The 24961-nt window shown below is 41.3% G+C and overlaps 2 protein-coding genes across 3 annotated transcripts; both read right to left on the reverse strand.

Annotated features, from left to right (window-relative positions):
• Window positions 1-7: 7 nt before the first annotated feature.
• cnot7 (CCR4-NOT transcription complex, subunit 7) lies at window positions 8-7875 on the reverse strand. Its single transcript, XM_084940752.1, has 7 exons — window positions 7698-7875; window positions 6938-7061; window positions 6670-6863; window positions 4569-4730; window positions 3379-3523; window positions 3135-3245; window positions 8-1502 (listed from the first exon to the last, which is right to left on the reverse strand). The coding sequence occupies exons 2-7, from the start codon at window positions 7052-7054 to the stop codon at window positions 1371-1373; spliced, it is 861 nt and encodes a 286-aa protein (XP_084796878.1). The 5' UTR covers window positions 7055-7061; window positions 7698-7875; the 3' UTR covers window positions 8-1370.
• A 1121-nt stretch (window positions 7876-8996) lies between these two features.
• Window positions 8997-23095, reverse strand: mtmr7a (myotubularin related protein 7a). Of its 2 annotated transcripts, XM_084940775.1 has the most exons (14): window positions 22902-23095; window positions 22480-22602; window positions 22175-22337; window positions 21784-21941; window positions 21573-21701; window positions 19474-19608; window positions 16948-17080; window positions 15563-15672; window positions 13453-13578; window positions 13076-13125; window positions 12791-12991; window positions 12547-12681; window positions 12275-12401; window positions 8997-11303 (listed from the first exon to the last, which is right to left on the reverse strand). In XM_084940775.1, exons 1-14 carry the CDS (start codon window positions 22923-22925, stop codon window positions 10968-10970), a joined length of 1950 nt encoding a protein of 649 aa, XP_084796901.1. In that variant the 5' UTR covers window positions 22926-23095; the 3' UTR covers window positions 8997-10967. The 2 variants fall into 2 exon arrangements, with proteins under 2 accessions (XP_084796901.1, XP_084796911.1); XM_084940785.1 differs by lacking the exons at window positions 22480-22602; window positions 22902-23095 and having other exon boundaries at window positions 21784-21967; window positions 22175-22323.
• Between the last annotated feature and the right edge of the window lie 1866 nt (window positions 23096-24961).

A 24961-nucleotide genomic window follows, 5' to 3' on the forward strand; every position in this document is an offset into this window, starting at 1 on the left:
TGAAAGATACGATGGTAGAAAAATTTCAAGCCTTTATTTACAAAATCATCTAAAAACATTCCTCTTTTTTATTGCATATTCTTCTTCGACTCGGTTACAGTGAGAGAAAGACGTACTGCAGAAAGAGGGAAGTGCTTCAGCTGTCGAGTTTCTGTCACCGAGGGAGGTTAATAAGCCGTGAGCCTACGCTTTAACACGCACCTATGCAAGTTCAGGATACTACTCAACAACACAGCGTTTATTCTTCTTATTGTTTTTGTTTCTTTTGTACATGCGGCAGTTTTATGCGGCATGAATGAACTGGAAAAGCAACACGTGAAGGGAACCAAAAAGCACAAAAAGTCTAATTCAAAGGTCAGAACTACAAATGAACTCCCGCTTGTTAAAAAAAGCACCGTCACTTCGAGTAAAACTTTCCTCTTCGTTTATTTCAACACTAAAACTATAAATTAAAACAAAAATGGACTCTCTGGTGGTTATCTCGGCACTTCATACAGCTTTCATTCTGTTTTTCTTCCCAACGCATTTTTGTTGGTCGGCTGAGGTGATGTGTATCCATGATGTTTACACGCACATCAGTGTGCATCCATTCTGACCAACTGATAATAAAGAAATGGCATCCACTTGCTTTATGGTCTGCACCGCTTTAAAAGGCTTATCACAGTGGACTTAGCTCTTACTCGGGTCGTTATAAACTTAACATTAACGGGACCGATTAGAAAAATCCTCAAGATTCAAGCGCATGTAAACACACCCCAACTATCAGAGAGGAAATCTGTGTGGTCTTAGTGTTGAAATGGGGGCAACTAGTCAATGCCAATAAATTAAAAAGTTAAAAGATAAGAATGCAGTTATTATTAAGGCTGAGCGTGGTGAGAGTTGTGATAGTACAGCTTTACATGTTCACAATGTGAAATGGGAACATAGAGAAGGCAACAAAGAGGCCAGAGAGACACACAAACACACCGGAAACATTTTCAGCTTTCCTTATAAAATCAGGTTAGAGCTTTAAAGTGCAAAACATTTCTACAGAACACTTTAGGAAAACTAAAATCCCACCTTTTTAAGCATGTTAAATTGAACTGAACCGACCACACGCCGTCTACGCTGCCTCTTAGGAATAAAAGACTAAACTCAAACATGCAGTTGTTTGCATGTGTGAGGACAGCGGTGATTCTTTTTTTTTTGGACCATCATATTCATTGGTCTAAAGTGAGCAGAGCCTATGAGAAACTTGAGAAACAGCTTGCTAAACGATGCACGTGTAGGTTATTTTCTTCTTCCATTATTACTGTCACTCGGGAGCTTGGCGTCAGAGCCGCACTGATTTTGGGTGTGAAGTGCAGGATGGGAAGAGTTTCGGAGCGATGTCACGACTGCTGCTTGTTAGCCTCTTCTTCATACGCGTTTCCGGTTCCGTTCTGGACGTAGGCGGAGCCTGAGCCGAGCCCGTACAAGTGACCACAGTACTTTGCATCGTCGATATGATCCTCAAAGAACATCTGTGGGAAGGATTACAAAAAAAACCCCCACACAATAATACAATCGATTAGTGGTTAGGATAACACACAAAGTGTGAAAAAAAGATCACGTCAAAGTGTACCAAGTAAATAAAGGGCCAAAATTACCGATATCAGTTATTGGTATTGGTGATATTGATATCATAGTGGTATAACTTTCCAGAATAATTATTTAAGACAATAAAACACACCTTCCAACACACATTACTGTTTGTAATGCTTTCATTTAAGGTCAACACTATGCTTTCTCAATCATTCAAGTCACATGACTTCAGAACAACTAAACACAGCAGAGCAGGGAGGAGGGGGCGGAGCCTGTGTGAAAGAAGCGCTGTTTGCACTGCCATGTCTACTTTCTGATGATTGGGAGTAACGCACTGAACCTAGAGAAGAAAAACAAAGTGAAGTATCAATTCTTTCATGCTGGTATCGATCCAATACAAATACCAGCGTTAGTATCGATACTAGCGATATTTGAATCGACCTGCCCATCTCTATCAAAGTGCAATAAACCTGTATTATTAGGTTTGGCCAGCACGGTGGGGACTTTTCTGGTTGCTATGGGAAAACCAGCCTACTGCTTACTTCAATCCAGAATTAAATTCAAAGTCCGGCTCCTCACATACAACGTCTTAAATAATCAGGCCCCATCTTATCTTAATGACCTTGTAGTACCATATCACCCTATTAGAGCACTTCGCTCTCGCTCTGCAGGCTTACTTGTTGTTCCTAGAGTATTTAAAAGTAGAATGGGAGGCAGAGCCTCCAGCTTTCAGGCCCCTCTTCTGTGGAACCAGCTTCCAGATTGGATTCGGGAGACAGACACTATCTCTACTTTTAAGATTAGGCTTCAAACTTTCCTTTTTGCTAAAACATATAGTTTGGGCTGGACCAGGTGACCCTGAATACTCCCTTAGTGATGCTGCAATAGGTGGAGGGACTCCCATGATGCATTCAGTATTTCTTCTTCAGTCACCTTTCTCACTCACTTTGTGTTAATAGACCTCTCTGCACTGAATCATATCTGTTATTAATCTCTGTCTCTCGTCCACAGCATGTTTTTATCCTGTTTTCCTTCACTTACCCCAACCAATCACAGCGATGGCCCCGCCCCTCCCTGAGCCTGCTTCTGCTGGAGGTTTCTTCCTGTTAAAAGGGAGTTTTTCCTTCCCGCTGTCACCAAAGTGCTTGTTCATAGGGTTCATATGATTGTTGGGTTTTTCTCTGTATGTATTATTGAGGTGACAGTGGTTGTGATTTGGCACTGTATTAATTGAATTGAATTGAATATTATTTATGACATTAAACACTTTACTGTTGAGTTCATGGTCAGATCAGTCGTCAAACAATCAGGATGTGAGTGAAGTGCAAACTTTAAATGACAGAGTTTTACAAAAGTACTCCATTAACTGTTTAGGACTTGAAGCCATTTTTACAGTGTCCCCAACTCTATGTTCATGTTGACCCTACTCTCAGCCTTTCTCAGAGACTGAAGTTTTTAAACTGACTACATGTATTAAACACGTCTGAGTTTTGGGTTGACAACGTGTTAACCTGTATTATAAACTGGGTCCTTATTCAGATCCTCTCCACTCTCGAACACGGGGTACGTACCTCTCTCATTTTGAAGAAAGCCATGCCTGTGAGCAAAGAGTCCGAGCCAGCCTGATGTTGTGGTCCAATCCTCTCCAGCTCTAGTTGCTCAGCTACTTCCTGAAGCCCACCCTGAAAGCAACACACTTGAGATCAGTGCATGCAGTCAAAGTAAAACCTGAGGGATTGCATCAGAAATCAAGGTGATTAAATTAATAAAGCAGGAGATGCTGCGTGCATGCTGCTGTAATATTTATAGAAGCACCTTCAGGTTTTTACAGCTCTTCATGAGGTACTTGACATCGTAAATGACTGGGAAGTACAGGCGAAGAATCTCAAAGAAGTCCACCTCCTCCTCAGGAAGGTTAGCGTTGGACAGAATCTTAATCAGGTATCCAAAGTCATAGCCACTGTAAAACACACACAGCACACACTTTAATAAAGTTGCTTAGGAGCACAGCAGCTGGTGTCAAATACTGTATCACTTTCAGTCTCCAAGGAAACAAAGATAACTAAGAGTTTCATATCAAAGAAACATTGAAATAAAAATACACTGTAGTTATAAATTCCATTGTGGCAACTGAGAAAACTAGACGAGAATAAAAGTGACATCAGTGACCTTCAAACCCAATCTTTGTTTTTTTTGTCCAATTTTTTTTCTCTTTGGTATTTTTTCATACATAAAAAATGAGAACAAATGATGTGTTTTTGTGAGAATGTGCTAGTAAGAAAGTAGTTAAGTTAAGAGTTAAAACCAGTTCTTTGCAAAGTAGTGTGTTACATGTGGCTGCAACACTGGTTCATCTCTTGAGTTAGGTGCCTTTAATGCTAGGACGATTCAGAGGTCAGTGTTAAATGGCTTCACAAACAAACAGAAAAGAAAAAACATTCCTCTGAATATTTTCAGGTACAAACACTCGAAAAAAAAAAATCAGTGAAAAAGTCGTCAGTGTTCAGAGAAAAAGTTTGAAGGAGCTTTAGAAAGCCTGACAGCAAGTCTGGCTGCTTGGAAGCAACATGCAAAGGAAAGACGGCACAGTGCTGTGTTTTTGGTGTTAACACGTTTGTGGCTAAATAATCTTGGCGCTCTGTAACATTTCTTATTAAAAAGACGAGACAAGACAAACCTGTTTTACAGGTTAACAAATATAATTTCAAATTGAAACTAAACAGCATGTCTGAACAGCTCAGCAGACATGTAATTTGGTTCAAACACTCATATATCAAGAGCTTTTACAAAGGTAATATATAATATTCAAACTCGTGATAGTGTACCAAAGGTAAAACGCTGTGTTTCTAATAAGTGCTTTGTTATTAAAGAGTAAAAAATTGTGGAAATCTGCCTTTGCTGCCATATGTGTATAAAATAGCTATAAGCCAGTTTCTGGATGTGAAGCAGCAGGTAAACACAAGTGTTACTAATGACACTGCAAAGTTTAAGTCAGAGCAGAATACCTGTGAAAAGACAGCCACTTGACTCCGTCGCAGAGCACCACACCTGATGTCATCAGCAACTCTGCAAAGTAAAGCGTCTCGATGCCTTCGTCCTCGTGCTTCTTGAATTGAATCCCTGAAGTGGTCAGGAGCTCAATGGAGTCCTGTGCATACATATCTTCTCTAAAGGGGAAGAAAGTCACAAACAACAAAAGGACAGTCAACTAGGTAACAGGTCAGTAATCAGTTTAAGTTTAGGGATTATAATGTTGCTCTTGAATGACAAATAAACTGGCCGTATGAAATTTTACAACATTAGACAATCAACTGATGTTTAATTTTGGACAGCTTTTTTCTGGGGGACAAAAAAAATTGTGTAATAAATTAAAATGCCAAGTCTCAGGATTCATTTGAGTAGGTTTAGATGAATATTACAAAAATGTAAGGGAGCTCTAACCCTTTAACACACTGTACCTAAACTGCAAACAGTGAAGAAAAAGAAAACCACAAAACTAAACAGAAATGTACTAGAAGAATATCCTCCGTTCAAATAAAAACTAAAACTAAAAGAAAACGTTGATTGTCAAAATCAGCTGGTTGGGTCTTTTGTGGATCCGCAGAAAAAATATTTAGATGGTGGCAACAAACTATGAATGCACTTCAGGATGCAGCGTACATGTTTTTCCTTCAAGAAACAACTCCCTGTCCATGACTTCAGAGGTCTCACCACTGACAGGCTGCAGTTTGCAAAAAATGTACAAAAAGAAATGAAGTAGTGTTTTGGAACCATGTTCTGTTTGATCACACCAAAATTTACCTCTATTATCCCTAGGAAGGGAAAAGCTTGGAACATAAAATGCCATATCATCTAACATCGAAGGGCTTCTGTTAGGATTCGTGCACGTAACCCTGCCAAACGCCCTGGCTCACTGGTGTTGATGATTTCACTGCTGGCAGAAGCCGTAAGTTGAATGCAGAGTTGTGCTTACATTCAGCCAATTGCATCAAAACCTGTTGGATGTTTCATTATTCAGCAGGACAACAATCCTCTACATAAAACCAAAAGGCTTACAAGAGTAAAAAGAAGGAAAATTCTCGACTGGCCGAGTCAGCCCTCTGATTGAGCGCCATTCCAAAAGGCGGCGGTAGCTGCCACAAGCAGCAAAGAGCTGAAAACGTGAGCAGTTGAGGACTGGGAGATCATCAGCAGGGAGGTTACAAAGCATCTGCAACTGTCTTTAAGTCAAAAACTCAAAGCAGTCGCTTACAAAACTGCAAACATGATGATTTTGTGTGTACCTGAATAACTTTTGAGCACCAAAACTCTGGGCCCCTGTCTCACACACTTCTCTCTATAGTTTTAATGCAATACTCAAAATTAAAGCTGAGACTTGGCAGTGTAGTGTAGTGTAGTATTAGTTGTTTTATTTCAAACTTAGTGTCATATTGAAACAGTGCGTAGACCAAAAGCTGTCCAAATATTTACAGTCGGGCCTGCATGTAGAAACGATTCATGTCCCGTTAAAGCTGGAGTGGAGACTTTTACACAGAAAGAAACAAACTTATTTTACATCCAAGTCCTTTGTCAAATGCATTCACACAAAGCGGATCAAGCCCATCAGATAAATCTCTCAACATTTTGTATTGACAGATGGATACAGTGCCACACTACAGTAGTGAGTAAAGGCATGGCACGGTTTGCTTACTGTCAGAAGGGGCAGACAGCGACAGCATGTCCACACTGCAGAGTTAACTGCAAATCTGGACACATCTAAATTGAATATGAGAAAAATAAAGGATTTTGGGGGGACTTTGTATTGCTGGTTTTTAGGGAGTCAAAACCCCAGTACTGTGTGCAGTTACAGTATTTCACAAGCAAGACAGCATCTCTGCACCATCTTTCCAGCAGCAGTCAACGCTGTCTGTTTATTATACTTAAGAACGAGCCAGGAGTACTGTAAACAATGGAGCATCTTTGTATGTATAACATGTAGTTAAAAAAAAAAAAGTCAAGAAAGGTTTTACTATTTGCATGCACTGATGGGCCGTTATCAGCTGATCAATCCATCTATGGAGCTCCAGCAGGACTACAACAGACAGACAGACCGGATTGCAATCTTACGTGAGGTTAAACTTAAAATTGAACTGCCACGTTGACGTCCCGGGTGGGTAGTCCCCCTGCTCGTTCATAAATGTGAGGCCCAGCTGTATTATCTTCAGCAAATCCACATTGCAGCGCAGCAATTGGTACTGATAGTCAGCGTTGCTTCTGAACTCTCCGATCGGTCTGGCTACAACACCTGGAAACTCCGTGTCCTGCAAGCAGATGAGTCACGATGAACAACGGAAATGTGGGCACGGAGAGGCTCGGCGACTGTGGCACCACTCACCATAGCAATGTAGTTGTACTTTCGAATGACATGTCGTATCCTCTTCAGCTCCTCCTCCAGGTTGTTGGCCCAAACCTCACATATTCTTTGGCTGTGATCCACAGTAGCTGCGGGCATAGTGCCACTTCACCATGCAAGGAGACAAAGAATTGTACATGAATATAAACACAACATCTGCAACGTGGTGCATAAGTGTACTGTCATAGGTCAGCATATTACATTAAAGGGGGCTGAACAAGTGCACTTTAACACCTAAACCAAAGGCACAGAAGGATTCCTGACACAGCACTTGACTGAAAACAAATGAGGCTTCTATATTGGGCACAGGAAACAACTTTAGCCTGCTTGTGGTACACTGGGGAAGCTAACTTTACTCGCAGTTAGTGTTTCTATTCTAGTATAATGTATGCTAACTGTTGTTACATAAAAGGAACCAGTGGGAGGAGCAGCTATCTCCTCATGATGAGCAGGACGGGCTTAGCCGACTGCTCTTCGCATTAGCTCGGGTTTTCGGCAGCACTTCGGCTAGCTAGGTTACCTGCAACAGTTAGCAGGCTGCAGAGCTAGCATTAGTTAACACGGGCAGGAGGAATAGGAGCTCTGTAATGAGACAAAGCAGCTCCTGCAAGTGGACAGCTAGCTCACAGATAACTGAGACTGTGTGCAGAACATGAAAGAGACTGGTGCAAGCACACACACACAGACACACACTCGGCGCCACTTTGATACAGCAAAGGTGAACGTAGCTTCGTTAACTTACCGTTCCCCAAACCGGGCGGGTGTGTGTTTTAAGCGTGTACTATCAGAAAACTGTTAGTTTATTCCACGTTATAGTGTCGGGGGAGTTTCCGCTAACTTTTAAATACTTTATATTCAGTATCGTATTGATGTCAACCTACGGCTGCCATCATAGCTGAGCCTACAACTGGACGTCATCACGTAACACAGCAACGTCATACGCGTATATACGTGTGTAAGTATAGCTTAAGCACAGAGCCCTTGAAAACTACTCAAATTTATTTTACTGTATTAGATATGCGCTAGTGCTCCAGTCAGTATAATGAAAATAAATACATGAATAAAAGTCATTTCAGTAAATAAAAACACAACAACAACAATAATAATGATAATTAGAACAACAACAACAATAATAATGTTGCTGTTATTGTTATTAATATTATTATTATTATTTATTTTTGTCAGCAAAGTATGAACACCAAATAAGACCAACCCAGCAGCAACGTTTATTCTAGAAAATGATTAGAAGAAAGTTTCTACCACAAAAGAAAGTTAAAGAATCACAATCAAAACTAATTTGGTTATGATTGTGACAAATATATTGCAGCATTTTATTCTCCTAATCCAATCACATTCATACATTTAAGAATACTTTAACCTTAACCTTAACCAACTAAGTTCTAGTCTTGTGGAATACTCCAAGTTTTTATATTGAGCCGAAACCAAGTAAATACAGGCTTCGTATTACATTAATTTGAATCTATATCAGCAGCATATGGACGGTAGAGCAGTGTGTCATGATTTAGAAAAGGAATTATCATCAGTTTGCAAATTTTGAACACATTTTAATGGTCACTAAATCGTCACAATAATTAGTTAACAAAACAAAAAACACAAAAAACAGCTTTTGTTGTATTTGAAACTGCATTTTATTGGTGACCTGGAAGGTAAATATGCCTGTCTTTGAAGCGCTGTAGGTCAGCTTCTGTTGTTTAAATGTGATGTAGGTGATAAATAAAACAGACATGACACTCAACACAAAAACATTCAGACATCTTTCATAGTGCATGTTTTATATATATATATACATATATATATATATATATATATATATATATATAAAACATGTTTTTTAAATAATTGCATATATAGTAATATATATGCAATTCAGTGGGCTACATACTGAACTTAGGGGATAGAAACAAAGCCTCGATCCTATCATGCTAGTATTAATCTGATACCAACACCAGCGCTGATATAGATACTATCAGTATTTGGATTGATCCGCCCACCAACTCTTCAGGAGTTGTTGTTGTTTTAAAAAAAAACAACAACTGAAAACTCATCTTTTTGGAATTGTGTTTGGTTAACTTTTTGTCTGTTTTTTTAAATGCCCCGGTATTTTTTGTGAAGCACTTTGTGATCTTTGTCTTGAAAGGTGCTATATAAATAAAATTTGACTTACTTTACTTACTTAGCCGACTGTCTGTTCAGTTTTTAGTAGAGGTTTGGTTTAATCTGTACATTTTGTAAAGACTACAATGACAAACCAAAAACTCACACCCATAATAAATAAAAACAGCTGAATGAGCCATGGAGCAGGACTGCTGGTGGTGGCAGGGGTCTGGCTCCCTGCCAGCACAGCTGTGCAGATGTTCAGCAACAACAAGGACATTGAAGTCTTCATCATTCATCCCTAAAATGAGGGGCTTTACTGCCATTTACTTAACCTGCCTGATGATGTAATGCAAATCTGTTTTATGTTAAGTCCAAACATCAAATAAATTGTTGTTTTCAGATGAAGGATTTGAGCCGTACTGCTTTGTGTAAATAATGTCAGACTGTGCATTTATGAGGCAGCTGCTCGAGTATCTGACTAGAGAAGCAAAATTAGATCAGGAGAACGGGTGACCTGAATACGCAAATGGCACAATAACAGCACACTTTAACAAAGACTCTCATTTTGTGCAGTGGCTGTGTTTACTTACACTGTTCTCCATTTATGAATGTGATATTGTAATCTGACTCTATTCCCACTTAAATAAAACAAGAAAAAAGTAAGTATATGGCAGAAAACTGACTTAAATTTACATAAGTTTGCCTTTCGAGCACTTTTGCAAACCTATCTTGATCCAACTGAACAAATGAGGGCAGCATCAGAACGCTTTAAGGCTTTTTTCTGGTATTTTTTTTAATACAAGGACAGAATTTGGTATGACTCAGACATTTTAGACACTGAAAAAACAACAACAAAACAAACATTTAAAGCGAGGTCAGAGGAGACAAAAATAGGTTATAGTACAAAAATATTTTCACATGCTTTGCCCGGTAATCTTTGCACTGTTCTTTAGCAGGAGTTCACCAAAAAAATAATGGGTACTACGCTACTATAGCAAGCAGCTTTACTGCCAGTTGGACAGCTGAGATAACACAAACACTCAAGGAGTCTCTGTTGGTCATCTGCTGCCCTAAGCAGCGCCATGTTTGTGTGTTCACATGCTCCGGTAGTTCAGTCGTGCACTGATGTCGAGACACGCTGCACAGACGTTTATTAAATCACTTTGTCTTTTCAAAAGCTTCCTTTTACGTCCCTTGGCAGTAAAACCCCGTGAAATCCTATAATATGCTGAAACATTCAGGAGTGGACCGCAAGGTGCTGAAAACAAACCACTGACCGCTGGTTATTAGAGTGTAATGACTCCCAGCCCCAGCTGAGGTCACTGTGGCCTGCAGAGTGAGTTCACTTCAGTCATAAATATAGTCCTTTGGGGTTGAAGTGCTGCTACATTTGGGCATATCAGAATCACTGCCACTCTTTCAGCATTAAATGTTAACTACCATGTATTACTGGCCTATGTTCAGAGCACACGTCATGTCATTTTACACTGTTAAGGTGTTTACATTGTAAAGCCAAATATCTACTGAATAGAAGCACTTAAATGGCTTATCATTAGAAATACAGTAAACTGCAGAGAGTCAGTCTTGCTCCTACTTTCTGTTGAATATGGATTAAAATGTCCAAAAATGTAAGCTTTCTTTGGACTCTTTAACTGAGACAAGGTTAAATGCAGTCAGCTACAGGAAACAACTATGAACACGAAGGAATGCAGGAACATGGAAAGTCCACCATGCATGCAAACAAAAGTGTAAGCAAATCGTGCAACCCCAATAAGACCCGCACTGAAATTGGCCAATAGTCGGGTCACACGATCAACGTAATGGTAGTGTTTGTTCAGTGTCGCTCAGGTGACGTCTGGCTAGCATTGCGCCTCCCAGCCAACGCTACACGTCCTCAGGCAGCCGAGTAGGCTGCCTCATCCGAGTCCGGATCCCTGGTGCTGTCCTCGCTGAGAGGTGAACGGCAGCTCAGGTCCGCGATCCCAGACTCCTGGTCGCTGCCGTTGGAGAAGCTGGCGTCAGATATTTGGTTCGTGCTCTTTGGCAGGAGGATGCTGTCTGGTCCTTTAGGCTGACAGGGGCTGCCGGTGATGAAGCCGCCGGTGTAGTCCTGAGGAGTGTTGGCCAGACCGAGGTTGTTACCAGGAGCCCAAACCGTGGGGCTCTTATCAAAGGCGGCTGCTTTGCAGGAATCACTGCACTCCTGCTCCTGCTCCAGCTGAGAAATCTTCTATTGATAATGTAAGAAATGAAGACAACCGTCATTTTCTATAATCACAAAAACATCCAGGTGGATGTAGTATGAATGCACGGTGATCAGCAACAATATTAAAATCACCTCCCTAATATAGTGCAGCCCCTCCCCCCCGTGCTGTCAAAACAGTTGCGACCCATCCAGAGACAGGCTCCAGAACCTTTGGCATCACATTAGCATGGAATAATATTTATGTCAGAAGTTATAAAAAGGCTCCAAAACTTTCCCTAGAATATCCGATTTGAAAGATTTCTTCAGCTTTAAAGTAATCCTGTGCCAGTTTTTAGTATATCCACTGCTACACAGCAAGCTATATCCTTTGATAGTTAATTCGGCAAACTTCATTTTCCAAATTTTAAACAAAAAACTTTTAAAACAGCGCTAATTTTGCTGTAACTCAATTTAACACAGTTGTCTGCTGCAGTGCTCGCAAAGCAGACACGGTCGCACGCGTGATGGCTTCTTTGTGCACAGGTTGTTAAATTTACTCGCAAGGAATTACGGTTTTTTCAGCATGCTGCACATACTGGAGAATTTGGGAAGGTCTGGGGAATTTGCTGAGCTGCATTATCCTGCTGGAAGAGGGAATATAACTGCCATGTTGGGGTGAATGTGACCTGCAGCGAAGTTTAGTTCAGCTAGTTTGTCTTCCTCCCACAGGTCACCCTGATGTTGTCTCCTTCTCAGGTAAACAAAACATATGTCAGTGTAAAAGAAAAAATGTGATCAGACAAGTCCTCCTTCTTTCATTACTTTGCACATGCATACCACAGTTTGTAGGACCACAGGAATCAACATGGGAATTCTGACTACTCTGCTGCTACATAGCAAGCTCCAAAACATTGTTTTATTATAGCCAGCATCAGGTTTTCAGCAATTTCTGTTACACCTATGGCCTTTTTTAAATGGTTTTAAGCTTGTGGCAGATCAGCATAGCCCTGTCCTACCTGTGTGTGTGAAGAAAGCTGCTCCTCCAGCTGCTGTGTCTCCTCCTGGATGGCCCGTAGATAATCCTCTACGGACTGCCGAGGATGCATCCCATGGTCAAAACGGTTGTACAGCCCTTTCCAAAATCTCCATAAAAAAAGCGAAATGCATCAGCAGAATAAAATTTCAATGAATGTCTTTACCTTTCACATAATGATTATCTTCCTGATTACAGTGCACATACCAGGGTTCAAGTGATGCTGTGTGAGCTGGTGAGCTGGAGAGAACTTACTTAAAACTGTAGGGGGAAGTTGATGCACGGAGGAGCCCTTGAGTCTGGCTGTGGTTTGGCCTGTACAGGGGGTTGGTGTAGTCTGTACGGTTCGCCCATAGATAACTCCACAAAGAATGAGTCCTCTCATGAACTCTATGTGAAGTCCAAATGGAAGACAGGGAAATAAATATGAGAATAAGGTCAGGGGAAAGACAAAAAGACAATCTTCTCCTAACATGGTGTCTGCAGGTTTAAATCTCACCTCAGCTCTATCCTCTGCCTCTGGTTGTTTCCAATGAAGTTGCCAAACTGGCAGGAGTAGACGTGATTGTGTATAGTGATTAGAAACCTCTCGTTAAACTCAAAGGCACAGGGGAACTGCTCCATCAGCTGCCACACGCACTCCAGCAACTGATCGATGATGGGAGACACCTCTTTGGGGTCTCCAACCACGTGTTTGCATCTGGAAAAGAGATGCATGGAATGAAATCAGAAGATTTAAACCACATCCAGCAGATGCCATGAAAGTCACGTTTCAGAGGCAGACCTGTGGGAGAACTTGTGTCCAAATGAGACCCAGTCTTTTTCTATGAGAACCTAAATGCAGAAAGAAAAGTGTTAAAACACAAGCAAGATGTCTTTGAGTCATGGGAAGAACGACTGAACCTCCACACCCACTTTGTGGGGTAATTTCCCCCCCGACTCCAGGGGGATTTCTCAAAAGTAGGCTTCTTTGTTTTATTTATTTTTCTGGTGTATTTCACGTTAGCCAGTAAAGATTGCTTTGGATTAAACAAACAAGCAACGTGAGCCTAGTATGACCCCCTTTGATGTAAAGCCAGAATGCATTTGGATATATTAACATGATACCACTGAGCTGTAACCCTGCTCTGTATCTTAAATTAAAAAAGCTCCAGTATGTACCATGAATCCTCTGAGGGTCCTGTAGTAGGGGTCCAGCAGCACACAGGCCACTGAACACACCTGAGAAGTACGGTCCCACCCATCTGAACAGTGAACAAGGACGCTGACCCCCTCCTCTGCAACAGCCTACACACACACACACACACACACACACACAGAAAGACAAATAAAACGTCCAAAATTAGATGTGGTGATTTTCCACTTGTGCACTATACGTACCTCTGCTTTGCACACAGATGCTATTTTACAGCAGCTGTGAGAAGAAAACCAGCCAGTCATCAGATAATTTTTAATCACAGGAACCCCGTACCCCATACTGACCTTTTACTAATCTTGGCTGTATTACCTCGAACCTGAGAGACGTGTTATTAAAAAAGTACAATCATGATGTTTTAATTAGAAGACCCACACAATTTCTTTAATGACACTCCTTTCTCCCTTGGATAATTTGGAACATTATTAAAAAGCCACAGCAGCGCAGACGGTATCAGTTTCGCTGTGTGTGTCTTTCTGTGTACATTCGTGATGGTATCATAACAAAATGTGGTCGAGGAGTAATCTGCTGTAGCTAAAAACACCACAAAGGTGGTTTTGAGGTGCAGACAGTATAAAACATGGAGGAAGATGTGGATCTGAAGTGTGAAGCCAACACTGAAGTGTCTTAAACCCGCATTCTTTAAAATGGCCAGCAGGGGGCAACAATGTTGGCTTTCCAAAACACTCGTGGTTGTATAGGAGTCTATGGGAAAACGGTCCTCGGCTCGCTGTCTCGTTGACCCCAGTGAACATCTTCCTGTTAAATTTATAGGTTCAGTAATAAGTTTCAGGTAATATTGAATAAGACATAAAGTTAATTTTATTGACACTGATCATTCTATGGATATGCTTGGTGCCAATCACACGCTGTTAGCCAATGAGCATACAGTTTTGCTGTCGGGCCCATCTCTTAGTTAAAACATCCAAAACAAACCCACTCTGCGGAGAACTTCATAACACGAGTTCACTAACCAACAGGTGATGTTGTAGTGCTTTTGTTTGCTATACCAAAGTTTGCATTACAGTGGTCCCTCACTGTAACGCAGTTCACCTTTTGCGGATTTTTTTTTGTGCAGTTTTGCATGCTTTTTTTTTTTTTTTTTTTTTTTTTTTTTTACAGCGCATTGTGTTCTGCGTCCTGATTGGCTGTAGACCACTGTCAATCAATCTCCTCCGTGCTGTGTCTCCTGTACAGTACAGAATGTGTTCAGCTTGTCAAATTTACATAAATCTTCAATTGTTAGCAGTGTGACTCTGAAGTGCTGTACTGTATGTTTGTAAGTTTTCTCCCATACAAACACAACAATATCGATGAAGTGTTTTGCACCATCAAAGACACTTGCGGTAGCACCCAGAAGGCAGAGGAAGATGCTAACCATTGCACAAAATGTTGGACTTCTGGACATGCTAAAGGGAGGTAGAAGCTACTGTATTTGCCGGATTATAAGGTGCATTAAGCAAAACAAAACAGTCAGATAAGTCAAACTTTCCCCAACTCATTCTTCTTGCTTCCTCCACTTCTGTACCATTGATTGAATTCTCTCACAGCTGCTCTATTCCCGTGTTCTGGACCTGAAAACAGGGTTTGATCTTTGGTTTCATTCTATGATACTGGACTTATTTTTCTACAAAGGTTTGAACTTTGAGAGTGTTTAAACTAGAGAGAAAAGTGTGAAAATGTTCATGCCTGTCTGAGAAAAGTGTATAAATTGTGTAGTGAGGGGTTTTACAGCCTTAAAACATCTATAATAATTGTAAAAAATAAAGTTGGCTACTTTGTGGATTTCACCTATCGCCGGTTATTTTTAGAACGTAACTCCCGTGATAAAAGAGGGACCGCTGTACATTGTAATGAGATGATAAATATGATAACCACTTCATCTGTCAGTGGTTGTGGCTCATTCGTGTAAATGTGGGGGAAAGCCTCAAGGGCTTCTCGTATCGTCCCTGCAAAGATGGATGATGTTGGTTTCACACAGACACACAGAAGATACAAAACACAAACAAACCCACACCTAAACCAATATCGAGGGCAACGGTGAGGCAGACAGTGAGGATTAGCCTCCAGACTGACCTTGGCGATGAAGATGCCTGCATCCAAAACAGCTTTGATGTGCTTCAGCCAGCCTGAGCTCTCCAGACCCTCCAGGAAGTCAGACATGGAGGGGGAACGCAGCTCACACACTGTAACCACAACACAGCTGTCTCACTGTCAGGAAACACGGAGCATACCTGATCGCAGGACTTTATTAAAACCTCACAGAACACTGACAGCAGCAGAGACAAGTTTACAGGGAATCTGTGCACGCTGAGACAACATATGGGTCACCCGAGCATATTTTGTTTTTTTTAAAGCAGATTCTGTTTATCTTCTCATGTTATTTGTTCCCACTGGCGGTGGCTTTGTTCACACCAGCGACAGCCACTTGGGGATGAGCAATATAAAACCACTTCAGTTCACTTATTCAACTGCCATCAATTTGCCCAGACAGTAATGGTTCCCCAGAGGATGAATCCTTTTCATTTTAATGATGCACTAACTTTTCCCTCTAGTGCCAACGGCTGCAGGCTCACTGTGTCGTTTCATTGTATTTAAATTATTTTACAAACATTTTCCATCGTCAGGTTCACTCACAGGCAGCGTGACACGAACTCAATCGAACTCAGCTGATGAGACTATATTACACTAATGGTCATAAATCACCTTTAGATAACTGTAACCCTCAGATTACTCACTGAGGTGTGGACAAAGTGGGTTTTTTGTTGATACTACATCAGTTTGCCGACCTGTAAGAGCTGATAACAGAGAAGCAGGTGAACGGGTTCATTTTAGCCTCTAAGGTTTTGTAACACTTCGCACAGTGGACTTGCACTAAGAAGAGATGTTTGAGGCTTTCCTGTCAGGCGGGAGGGGGGTCTTCTTAATCTTATTGAAGTGTGCAACCGGGCAGAGAGAGGAAGGCAGACGTGAAAGGGCAAGGCACTGTCTCCAGCATTTAAAGACTTCCCTTGTGCTGCTAGTGGGCAAAGAGTTATCACAACTGAGAGCAACTATAACTTTTCAGGCTTGAAATCGCATAATTCTCACGCCCTCTGTCCCTCTTTGGGGGATAATGTCCAGGGTTTTGTCCGCTCCGGGAAACCAAAATAGCTCTGAAATAAAACCCAGATGGATTCAAAGTCTTCCTAGGAGCACCCCTGCACAATACCCAGAAATTCTCCTGTGGGCTCATTTGAGGCCTGATTCCAGCACAGTTCACTCTGCGTGACTGCATATGAAAAAATCCCACGGGGACCCGCTCTGCTTTAGTAATGTGATGACGCGGCCAATTTAAACAGACAATGCCAGAACGTTTGTGTAAAATATGATGTGGTGAAACATTTTTGACAGCCTTGACAGCAAATAAAAAACCAGCTCAAGCTGTCATTATAGCTAAATGATAATTACACAGTAATTACCTTCCAGCATTTTCTGCTGGCTGTTCCTCATGACATGGATGTTCTCGATCCCAACGAACTGGAATTTGATGTTGGAGTAGTTGTCTTCGTTTTCGTACCCTTTTCCTGCAGCTCGGTTTGCGATCGCATTCAGCTAGAAAAAAAAATTCAGTTTTTTTATGCAGCTGTCATTCAAGAATCCCAACAATCTGTAATGTCAGAAAGAGGCTGGTTTTACAACTTATAGTAGCAATACTGGACTATAGTAACATAGTGTATCTAAAACTCATTTCCCTCCTCCCATTATACTTAAAAAAGGATGAATCAGACTATAGGATCAAGTTGATTAAACGTCTGGGATATTGATCCTGTCAGTTGGGTAGCAGAAGGTACTGTTATTCACTTTGGCTGCTTTGGTGTTCAATGAATTGACAACAGGTACACTAGAGGGGCAACAATGAGAAAACCCCCCACATCAGGAATGATTTTACAGATGGGAGCCACAGACATTTTCATTCATTATTTTTTCACAATTTATGCATTTATTTAGATGCACTGCATCTAACATGAGGAGTCTTCCACGATGGCACATCAATCAGATGATTTGCTGTGTTTCGCAGCCAAGTCTGAAGAGCATGGAGGAGATTCCAGAGCTGGACAGGGCCATAGAAGGTCCTTAACCCATCAGCAGGACGAGACATCAGATATCACAATGAAGGCCAGAGGTCACTGTCCAGACCATGGAGCTCAGTTGGCATTTGCCATAGAATACCAGAATTGGTAGATATACCACTCACAATAAGAGGATGCTGCAGGTATTAAAGGTGCTGTGTTGTAGTAGTTTGAATCACATCTATCTAATAGACTTTAATTTGTTAATTTAAATGAAGAGTCCTCCTCACACACTAAGGTCAGTTATGGAGTTCCACAGGGTTCTGTGCTGAGACCAATTCTGTTTCCATTATACATGCTTCCCTTAGGCAGTATCATTAGAGGGCGTAGCATACATTTGCACTGCTATGCAGATGACACAGAACTTTATTTATCTATGAAGCCAGATAACACACACTAATTAGTTATCTGAAGGAATGTCTTCAAGACATAAAGACTTTGATGACCTCTAATTTTCTGCTTCTTTATTTAAGATAAAACTGAGGTTATTGTACTCGGCCCTAAAAATCTTAGAAATATGGTATCAACCAGATGCTTACTCTGGATGGCATTACCTTGGCCTCCAGTAACAATGTGAGGAACCTTGGGAGTCGTTTTTCACCAGGATATGTCGCTCAAAATGCATATTAAACAAATAGAGGGCAAATGGAGAGACAATAATAGATCGAGACAAATGTAGGACTGATCCTGTAGATGCAATGTGCAGGTGAGGCTGTGCTTTTGTACATATAATCACGGTCACATTTTAAAATCCTCTGTGTTGGCATAAAGAATAAAGAGTCAATGAAAATATATTTCTTGGGGTAATAACAGATGAGAGACTTAATCGGAGAGCACACGTAAGATATTTTCATTCCAAAGTTTCAAGAAGCATTGCAATACTAAACAAGGCAAAGCAGGCATTAGACTGTACATCTCCCCCATATTCTCTACAGTTCGCTGGTTTCCTCTTACTTAAGCTGTTGTGCAGAAGTCTGGAATCAGAGAATTATACAAACTCACTATTCTTACAGTTTGAAATACTGAAATTTGCAGATCTAATGGAATTACAAATAGCACAATTTCTGTTCAAAGCAAAAAGTAATGTGGTTTTGTGAATGTGCGTACTACCAGGAAAAGTTTTTGTGTTTCTGTGCGTGGAGTGAAACTGTGGAATGGTCTGAGTACGGAGTTGAAGCAGCGTCCAAACATAAAGCAGTTCATACTTCCATTCTCTTCCACTTATCCTTGTCAAGGGTTGGAGCCTATCCCAGCTAACATAGGGCGAGAAGCAGGGTACACCCTGGACAGGCCGCCAGGGATAACACAGAGAGACAGTACGTGGAGAGAATCCACGCAAACATGGGGGCAAACATGCAAACTCCACAAGAGCCCGGCCAGGTGGTGGAATCAAATTCAGGACCTTCTTTTTGTGAGGCAACAGTGCTAATCACTGCACCACTGTGCTGCCCATGGTTCAAAAAGAGTTATAGAGACATGATCTTCATAAGATATAAAGAAAGGGAAAATGATGAATTTCAGTGGATGTCTCTGTTTAGGGAGTTGTTATTTCATGCTCATTGGATTGAATTAACTCTTCAAAACTGGAGGCATTGGCTTTGCTGTGTAGAGGCAAAGTTATGGTGATCTAGAAGCAAAGCAAACTACTGAGTTCAAACTCTTTCAGAGGCCAAATTACATAAAACGCATATGTTGCAGAAACATTGCCATCAATACTGATCATATAACACCTAGCAGAGATCTGGGATGTTTTCAAAGCGTTTGCTGTGAGATCTTCAGCCGGCAGCGCACAGTCTGGAAAAATAAATCCCACCTGAATATACAGTTGATGCTTTAAACACTTGCAGGCCTTTCCTTTAGATACAAAGGGCTCACCTTAGGCCTGGTATCCACCACATACATGAAGTCACTGCAGGGATTGGACCTCAAGATGGCCTCAAGCATCTGTTCATCTTCCAGGCAGCGAGCGCTGAAACCTGACAGGGGCTGGCTGCTGCGGCAGATGGCAGCCTGCGAGGAAGCAAGAGGAGCTAGGCTTCATACGGGGACTCATCCTCATCAGTTCACAACATTCAGTGCACACGCACAATAACCAGTCTAATATATGAGAATTAGGACGAGTTGAAATTCACAGTACTTTTCCTTCCCCTGCATGTTCAATTTAAATTATTCAACCACACAGTTTCTCATATCTCCACATTTAATAGCAACATGGGAAATAGCCAGAGATCACTGTGTGGCTCTCCCCTTGGGCACATGAACTAAAGTGGAGCTCTTTGTATGCGCTGAACTACACAAGCAGGACCCTGAACCCTGGGAAGCTGACCTCACACACATAAAGCACTCCTAAACGTCGAATTATGGATTAATAAGATAAATTATGAGCACTTTGGCTTTTTCTTGTGTCAGATATACGACTTTCACAAATATGAAGCCAAGATCAGGGAGACAGTAATGATTCATGTTGCTATTTAATGACCAAATGGACGTCTGTCTTGCTTTCTTTTTTTACAGCCTTGTAACACCTGGCCGTGTTGAAGAAGAGGAACAGTATTAAGACCATATCAGACACGGGATACATAACATTCCTGCTGAATCATCAGTCAAGTGATTCATAAATTGGTCACTTTTATTCAAATGTTTGTCAAAGCTTCATTCAGACATGAAGCTGATAGTCTACGGTATTATGCTCTGTGTAAAACTGTGAGTTTTATTAGCTTTTGAAACAGATGAAACAACTAATAAAATTTAAACTCAGCTCATCTGCTGTCAGATCCCAGTTGATCTGGTGTCAGTTTCAGGGACATTTTAATATAAGTAATGGATTTTAGTAAAATAGGAAAGACTTCTATAAACAGCTGGAAGCAACACAATAATTTCAGACCCAGTTAAGTCCTTGCCAACATTCATTCTTTGTCCAACCTGCCACAGGCTCTGCTTTCATCGCGATACCAAAAAGCCGAACCTCAATAATACTTCAGTCTGTGCTAGATCTGAAATTGTAGATCAAAGCCAACGAGCAGATGAAGGATTTGAAGGAGAATCGCGCATCTCTTTATTGCTTTTTAGGGCATGCGTTAAAACAAGCACGCCTTTTAGTGACCCGAGCAGGATGCAGAGGTGACACACCCAGCTGTAGTCAACTATTGGCCCGACATACATTCACATTTGTGTTGAAAGTGTCATTATTACCGGCTCTAAAACAGTGTTTGTCTCAGGTTTTATAGAAAGGTTCCCAGGATGGGATTCATTCATAAACATCACATGATCAGACGTCGTCAGATTAACATAAACAAGCTTTGAAAACACTCCTTATCTTCTGTGATTAGCACGTCAATCCCAGCATATCTCACCTAATCCATCAGCAGCCTGTCATATCTTACCCCGAACATTTATTAAGAATGTATTTATTAAGAAGGCAAAATACATTATTAACCATCTCGACCACATTTTGTCCGGAAGTTGCTCTCAGGTTGCCACTATCGCTTTTTTGGGATTAATTAAGATGAATACATGACCTCAGACAAATCGTACTTTAAATACAGAATCTGGTGCTTTTTCTCTACCGGCCAATCACAATGACGATGCTGCTTTCACATGGAAATGGGAAAAGATTTCCTGACAGCAGTGACTCATGTTTGCTTTGGTGTGTGAGACTTTCAAAGCCTTTTTTCTTTCCGGTTTCCCCTTTTCTTTCTCTCTTTTGGTGAAACATGAACTTTTGCATCTTAAGAACAGACCAATCAACTTTTCTCATAAGTCACTTCTGTGGCTAAAACGGTCCAAGTGAAGCATTCAAAACTTATTTTATATACCTGTAAATAATCTCTTACCTCAGCTCCTGCAAAATGTTTTCGTTGTGCAGGACTGGAGATATTAGCTCTGTTAGCATCACTTCATATCCCTTGTACTACTATGGGGCAGATTGGAAGTGTATGGAAAATAAAAAGAGAAATACTCTGTAATAAACTTACATGATTGTCTTTGCAGTAGTATGACAGGGCAGGAAATCTGCCCCTGCTTCTGAATTTGGAGCTCCCCACTATGACCGGTGGTGTGGCACTCTCGGGTACAAACAGGTCAGCAGGGTAAGTGTCACTCACCTTTAGAAAAAAAGACCAAACAAACCTTTAGGCATAGCTGTCCATATTAGGATGAATGTGCATCTAAGGCCAGCTCACTGACCTTGTAGTGTTGGTTAACCGGGGAGAGTTTCCACAGAGAGCTTGGGAGTCCCATTCTGCTGTAATCAGCCTTGAGGTCCAAGAAGTCCCATTCCTGTCGTCTCTCCTTCTCATCAACATTTGGCTTATAGGAGAAGCAGTACAGCTCGTCATAACTCTCTGAAAGACAAAACAGGGACCGACAGCTAAAGGCTGATGAGCACAACCTTCAACTTGTTTCAGTCCAAAAGGCCAAAGTGTTGCAAAAGCAGAGGAGATGAAAACTAGACCAAATGAGCAGATTAGGGAGGCAGGATATTTACAGTGATACAGAAATGCTGGCATAAAGAAAAAAGAAGATAATCAAAGAGGAATCCAGTCCAAGCCTTTGCTGGCATAATGACACAGCTCACCTGGCTGGGAGAGCCGCTGCAGGGACAGATGAATATCGTGGCATTCCTGCTCTTTAGAAATGATAAAATGAAGAACCTGGAAGTTCTTGCAGTGAATAAGCAGAGGGCATCCTGAAGGAGTTGCAGCCAGTTTGTCCACACTGCACACCAAACTGTGAAGTACCTGAGCAAAGGTTTAAAAAAACAAATTTACTGAAGTGTGCTTTGGAGGATTGCAAAATGTTAGTCTTGCAGCCTGCTGGTGACGCACGCTTAACATTTTTTTCTCTTCAAACAGACTGCTTATCACGGGCTGTGATCCCTACCCATGTTTCATTGCGCACTCCGGCCTCGCTCTCCACAAAGATGGTGTGTGTGGCAGTCAGGTACAGGGTGCCCACCCGCCTCCTTCTGTGGGAGATTCTGTCAAGCAGCTTGACATTCTCCACCTGGAAGGGGGAGGAGGAAGGACAGCATCAAAACAGCCTCATCCTCTGCACATCTCACGCGTGTTTGACACAGCTGCACATATGTGTGAGATGACAGAGAAACACATCCTCAAAGCAGTGACCTTACTGCCAACGTGGCGAACACAGCAGCACGCGTCCTTTGGATTGAGACAGATGTTTGTCTTATTTATTTGACTTTAGATTTGATCTTAGAGTGCGCATGACGCTTTGCTGCTGGAGCGCCAGTGGCGGTACAGTGCGGAAATGTAGCAAATCACTGCAGCCCGACCCGCGGTTACCTTTGGCAGTCGGATGTGCTCCATCGGCAGCTAAGCTTCCAGCCACGGCTAAACTACCAGCACTAGAACATGTGCACAACAGTGTTATAAAAGGCGTTAAATTGGCTCATAAGGTTGGAGCTGTCCGTCAGTAGCTCTCAGGTTAAGCAGCCATAATATTGCTATTGCCTGAGCTGACTTCAGCGCATGGTCCTAAAGCCCGCTCAGTGTCGTGCTGTTGCCGTCACGGTTGTGAACATAGACAGTAGATAAAAGATGGAAACAGCTTTGTGTCTGAAAAGTGAACCGAACACAGACGAGCCCCGAACATCATTCATTTTAGAGGCCAACAGAGGGCGACAACCTCAGTGAATGCTGACCTGATGACTTTAAAAACTCAGGCGCTGGTTTCAGGTCATACTGAATAGTCTAAGGAGCTTGGAAAGAAAAGCGTCTGGACTTCTTTAAGTTGCTTGAAGCTTCTCATCCGAGAAGCTTCTTCAGTTGAAGAAGCTTCTTGGATGAGAGGTGAAACGTCTTCAAGCAAGAAGAAGCAGAAGTCCAGAACATTTTCTTTCCAAGCTCTTTGCAAAGCTTGGACTGGATGACTGAGAACCTTCACAGACATAAGTCGTACTGAATAGTACAAATACATAGTTTGTGGAAAAGGCTCCAAACCCTATAAAATAAGTTCTGCTAAACTCACCCCAAGACCACAATTTAGAATTTTTAGAATAAAAATTCTCCTAAATGGCCAACAGGGGGAACAAAAATGCAGCCAACATAGAAGTGTCACAAACTGCAGTTCCTCTAATGACCACTTGGTGTGGAGTTCAAAATGAAAGTCAATTCACACAAACCCATGTTATAATGCCCAATTTCCATCCATTAAAAACATGCTCACATGGCCACTCTGATTGGCAGGTCTCTGCGCAGAGTCAGTTGTAGCCAGTAGCTGACTGATAGGCCTCATCTCCACTAAACAGAGTCACTAAACTCCACACCAGTTTGTGCCGTTAGGCCCTTTTGGAGCATTTTTACTGGAATTATCTGACAAATATGTATTTATGTGTGGTGAAAACCACCATTTATCACTAACTACAAAGTATACATGTCTGTGAGGTACACTGGTGCAGTTTATAGATGCTGCTTGCTAACCAAGCTTGCTAGCCTAACACGTGAATTATACATCTACGTAATCATAACTTACGCCATAACTGGAAATGATTTTAACTCAATGCCGCAACCTTTATGTAACGTGATGTGTACCTGTCAGGAATTTAACTACACTTTGGGTCGATACATACTTTACGACTTGAATGTTGTGGAAGTTTGCGGTGTAGGGATAAACAGAGTTTATGGTTACTACATAAATTAGGACATAGATTTCCTGCAAAAGCCTAAATCAAGCTTTTGCATTTCACCTTCTGGCTTCAAAAATGCAACATGGCTGCAGCCAGAATGTTAATGTTGAGGCTTCAAAGAACACAGTTCAACGCAAATAGATGATATCGCTGTAAGTGTGTCCATCTTTTATGTACAGTTCATGAAGACTCCCTAAACATTCTCTCAAGGTGTAAAAACTCATTTTTCTTAATGTTTCCTGAAGGTGACAGTTCTTGTAACACTTATTAGAACTATATGACAACTTTCTCTGAAGGATATTTAACTTTTAGAGAACCTTTAAGCAACATTCTCAGGAAATGTTTAGGAAATGTTCCCTGCAGGAACAAAAAAAAGATTTTGCAAAAATACTCCTTGGAAAATGATCCTGCATTTTTAAAGGTTTGTAACTGTCATTTTCTGGGAACTTTAAGGGAACATTAACTAAAGGTCAAGGAAATGACATTTAGAAGTTTCCGTTTATTTAAAAGGAAAATGTGCACATTTTGATTGGATTGATCGTTTATGTTGTAAATTGGTCGTCATGAATTTAAGAGAGGATTTACACTCGGCATGTCCAGTTGATCCAGTCAGTTTGCTGGTGTGGACAGACCACGCACTGCTTAAACTGGTTTGAATATCTCTTGTTTGTCGAGTGTTTTAAGTGATTCTGGTGGATTAGACCTACTGAAGTATAT

Source organism: Perissodus microlepis, chromosome 2 (assembly GCF_051167445.1).
Source record: "Perissodus microlepis isolate ML-2025 ecotype Zambia chromosome 2, ASM5116744v1, whole genome shotgun sequence".
Classification (NCBI taxonomy): domain Eukaryota; kingdom Metazoa; phylum Chordata; class Actinopteri; order Cichliformes; family Cichlidae; genus Perissodus; species Perissodus microlepis.